This window comes from Limulus polyphemus, unplaced genomic scaffold (assembly GCF_000517525.1).
Source record: "Limulus polyphemus unplaced genomic scaffold, Limulus_polyphemus-2.1.2 Scaffold4573, whole genome shotgun sequence".
Classification (NCBI taxonomy): Eukaryota; Metazoa; Arthropoda; class Merostomata; order Xiphosura; family Limulidae; genus Limulus; species Limulus polyphemus.
In genome coordinates this window covers 64,861-69,835 of record NW_013670183.1, presented here as the reverse complement: position 1 = coordinate 69,835, position 4,975 = coordinate 64,861, and the positions used below count along the sequence as shown (strand labels likewise).

At 31.1% G+C, this 4,975-nt stretch overlaps 1 protein-coding gene across 1 annotated transcript in view; it reads right to left on the bottom strand.

The window, feature by feature from the left end:
* LOC106471365 (integrator complex subunit 3-like) overlaps positions 1 to 4,975 on the bottom strand; it is a 52,214-nt gene that overhangs the window by 19,037 nt on the left and 28,202 nt on the right. Inside the window, exons 10-11 of the mRNA XM_013931964.2 lie at positions 4,460 to 4,507; positions 705 to 936 (exon numbers count right to left, since the gene is read on the bottom strand). Of these exons, the coding sequence (XP_013787418.1) occupies positions 705 to 936; positions 4,460 to 4,507 (280 nt within the window). The remainder of the gene's footprint in view (positions 1 to 704; positions 937 to 4,459; positions 4,508 to 4,975) is intronic.

The window sequence follows — 4,975 nt, the reverse complement described above, 5'->3', positions numbered from 1 at the left end:
TCAACTGGTACTACAAATCAAGGTATGGACCATCACTTGTCAACTGGTACTATGAATCAAGGTTTGAACCATCACTTGTCAACTGGTACTACAAATCAAGGTATGGACCATCACTTGTCAACTGGTACTACAAATCAAGGTATGGACCATCACTTGTCAACTGGTACTATGAATCAAGGTTTGAACCATCACTTGTTAACTGGTACTATGAATCAAGGTTTGAACCATCACTTGTCAACTGGTACTATGAATCAAGGTTTGAACCATCACTTGTCAACTGGTACTACAAATCAAGGTATGGATTGATTCATAGTACCAGTTGACAAGTGATGGGGTTTGAACCATCACTTGTCAACTGGTACTATGAATCAAGGTTTGAACCATCACTTGTCAACTGGTACTATGAAACAAGATTTACACCATCACTTGTCTACTAGTACTATGAAAAACAAATATTGTGAGATTGTCCTTTGAGTTTCAAGTCTCAACATTGTTGAAGATATGTTGATGATACTTTTGTTATCTCCAACAATCCTCAACATGATTATCATTTTGTGAAGTATCTTAAAAATTAACATCAAATTCACAGCAGCACATGAACACAATAACTTGTTTTTCTTGATACTTGCAAATGTATTAAATGTAAAAAATCAATTGTATAAGCTTTGTCAATGAAATATGACTGAATACAAAAGACTAAATACCAATATTCATGATGTTGTCTCTTTCGGCATCAAAAAATAACCAATCATAAAATAAAGACAGTTTTGCATTTGAGGCTGCAACATTTGATGTACAGGTTGTCAGCAGCCAACCAATCACAGCCCAGCGAGGAATGATGTCAGAACAAAGCACTTCATTGGATGGATGGATAACTCCACAGATGAAGCGGATGAGATCGCAGCGGAGGGACTGACTTTCTGGAGTGGCAAGGTACTAAGATGAAGAAAAGATTGGAAAAATAAAAATTGTGTACATGATATTAATATCTTGCATTTAAATTCTTACTTAATCAGTTTCTCTATAACCATTTTAGAAAAATTTAGTTGTTCCATAACAAATAAGCTTATTACGTTTATCTTTGACATCTGACAAAGATATAGACATATAATATAGATAATATTGAAAGTTTATATTATAATCAGTGGCATATTAAATCTGAAAGGCTTGGGGACAAGATTTGCCACTGGAATTTCCCATCTATATCTACGTACTCTTCTCTCATATGTTCTTACACACAAAACATTTCCTAATAACGTTAATGAAAAATTGAGTAATATCAAACAGATAAACCTTCTGAGCAGAGCTAAGTCACACTCTTTACAGAGTTATTTTCATAATTTAATTCAACTATTTTATTGTCAATATATGATAATCAACATGGCACCAAAACATGTTTAATAATTCAATTTTTAATATTAGTTTTAATTTCTTAATTTCAAAAGAAAATATTTAAATAAAATCTTCACTTGTCTGCATCACATGATGCTTCTTCACTCTGAATTGCCCCTTTTCAATTTTATTCTACCTCAATATGACCTCCTAGATTGTGTAATTTCTCACTTATACTATACATATCTTTGAGCTAATCTTTTTACTTTATGGAGATACAAGCAATAAACTGAAGGCCGCATGCCACGTCCCTCCAAGTACATCTTTTATTAAAAAAAGTCAATAATTCTTTCTGAAATTTGAATATTTATAAACAAACTAAAGAGAAGGTTTGAATGTATTGAATGCCTGAAGCCATTGGAATAAACAGTTTTAAACCTTCTACCATCATTGTCTTTGTTTGCTGATGAGAACTATGATTGACCAGGTACGTGAATTACTTAATAATTATTTAGCTTCTAGCTTAGTTATAAATCCAGATAAATTACATTAGTTTTAGGCCATTCTATTATTATGGTAATATTTCATGTTTTAAATTGCATGTTAGAATTTCTTTAACAAATTTCTGAGACCACACAATTGTTACTAAAACTTAGGCCTAGAAATTGACATAGACTTCTATTGTACAAGTAAAAAAGTTTAAGAAAGACAAGATTTCAGACACAAATACCAAATTTCTTGTTTTATATATATATATTATTTGTTGTTATAAAAGTAACTAAAATGTAAAAGTTAGAAACTTATTGAGTTAGATAAGAAAACTGACATAAACAAAACACTTGTGTAGTATGTGCTCAGCATGAGTGTGTAATTCAATGGGAATGTGCTGGTAACTTGTTTACACAGAGCTCTGTTGTTTTTGTTGTTTCTTAGTTAAGCACAAAGCTGCACAATGGACTATCTGTGTTCTGTCCACTATGGGTACTACGAAACCGTTGGTTTCGTAGGGTTGTAAGTCCGCAGACATACTGGTGTGCCACGGGTGGGGGGGGGGGGGGGCTAATACAGAGTTATCCCCATAAAGAAAAAACCTGTGTGTTCTGAGAGGGGACTAAGTGTAATTATAAATAATTAAGATTAAATAAACACTGTGTATTTGTCTGTTACAATATGCTGTCATTTTAGAAAAAAAAGAGGGGGGTAATTTAGATTTATTTTGTTGTGTGGTGGTTACGAAGTTGGTGAAATTAACTGAGGCCAATACAGATAACTGTTAGGATAGAAAGAATAAGTGATGAAATGCAAAGTTTAATTGAAAAACTTTCAATATTTACTTATGAGGTTCTTGAGGTTAAGTAAATGAAATAAGAAAACTGTAAAAAGAAGTATTTTTACTATTAGCTTCAAAATCACTTTGCACTTGAACTGATTCAGTAAAGACTCCATAAACTGGTAGTCAAATCTCCATTAAAAAATATGATTTTAGGATACAACAAACTTGTAATGTTTACTAACTTTCATGAAGATCCAGTTAATAAATTTAGTGTTATACTATTTTATAGCATGTATAGTTTTCTAGTCATTTTGACTGACCTTAGGCACCCTACCTGATCTTAGAATGTTAATTAGGCCTAAAATCATTGTTTTTAGTGTGGTTTGCATAAAACTTCACAAATTGATATAATATTTTTACATATAAGAAAGTAAAACAATGACATTTTAAACTATGCAATTTTGATTTACAACGTCTTTTTGCAAGATTTACATACATACAATTTTAACTGTTTAAGGTACACTGTAATGATGAATCAGTTGAAGATTAACGCACGTTACTTAAACTTTCTCATTCTTTAAATACTTGTTTTAATGATTGATGAAGTAAATGAAGTTTCTAATAGTCAATGTTATCAATATGGTCATATAACAGCTGAATAATATCCGTACATCTCAAATTTTCAACTATATAAAATTGATTTTCCTGGTATTTCCAGCCAAAGAAAATGTCTTAAAATACATTACAAAAGTAAAAAAATTGTGTGACACTTTTAATTCTAACTTAAGAGGTTAGTGTTAACATTCAACAAAAGTATTTTCCTTTGGTCTTATCATGCTCTCCAACTTTCAGATTATATATTTGTAGTTTCCATTGACCTACAATATACATAAAATACATACTTAAAGGACTATTCCAAATCATTAGTAAGGGAAGTCACTTACAAACACTTTTCCAGGTTCATATGAATCTTGATTTTAGACAAAGATTACAGAACACAATGTTCGCTCTGCAAAGACTTACACTTGCTTTACTACGTTTGTGTACCATTGCTTCTCTGGTGTGCGAGTTGTATTTAAGTTAAGGAATAGTACAGAATGTGCTGGACTTTTATCTTTCTTGTATGATCGGACTGACCACACTAGCCTTTAGGTCTGATTTAACAGTGTTGTGTCATCAGATTCCAATTCTGTCTATCTTGTGAAGGAGTGTTTTGAGACTTCTTTCTATTCCAGCAACCAGACTTTCAAAGCAGTTGAACAACAGCCAGTGAAAAAAGAGACACCAATGTCTCATTGTTTGTATATAAGAGATAGTTTTTGTTTTTTGCCCATATAATATTTTGAATCTTCATTTCTTGTTATCTGTGTTCATTTTAGTCCTTGCAAAACAGTTATAGTTAGCCCAAAGACAGCTCCAAGAGAAGAGTTAGAAGGCTTGCCCAATAAAACTAAATGTGAAGATAAAAACTCCACTTGAATTCTTATATTCTTGTTTAATATTAAACATAACTTCACCATTTTCTTAATTATCATTATTACTTTTCATTTTTATATAAAAAAAAACTTTCATAATTTTTAGCGGACCTCTTTCGTGGTACTTCTCCATCCTGCCCCCCATACCATAAACCACTGCATCTCATATCCATACACACTTTTAAAAACTCTTCAGAATAGTTCTGCTGAAGATAAATTTTAGTTAGTTTTCCATCATCAATTGTACATCTGAATATTTTTGGATAACTATCTTCACACATTTAAACAAAGGAACCAACTTAGCATAGTTTTATTTATATCATATTTAAATTGCTCTGATGTAATACAAGTGAGCAATCTAGAAATTTAGCCTAATCACCTGTCTCTGAAACCAGTCTTGATATCTCTTCTGTTGTCCAAATTTGACCTGAAAACCACATTAATGTGTTAATTCTTGACATAATTATAATTTATTAATACAGCCAACTATGTCTTATATTATATAATTTATATAACAAAATGCTAAATTCTAAGTTAATAAAGACATAAACAGATTGAGAACCTTCATTACAAGATAAAAATAACAAATCCTTAAACAAAACCCAAAACCTTTGTTAAAACAAGAGCTCTCTTCCTTTTTTATACAAAAACATGTTGCTCTATTAGTTTGATATTTTTAAAAATGTTAACAATTAACAGGCACAAAATCAGAAATGTTAAAGCATATAGATCAATATTATGCACTTAATTTTACACCGAATTGCTATTTTATAAACCACCTCGGATAATGGACCAACACTCCTCCTTCCAAACTAACTCATCTCTCCTGACTTAGATTATTCTATTTCTTTTATTTTTAAAGCATGCAATAGGTTGTCAAGAAATTAATTTTGCA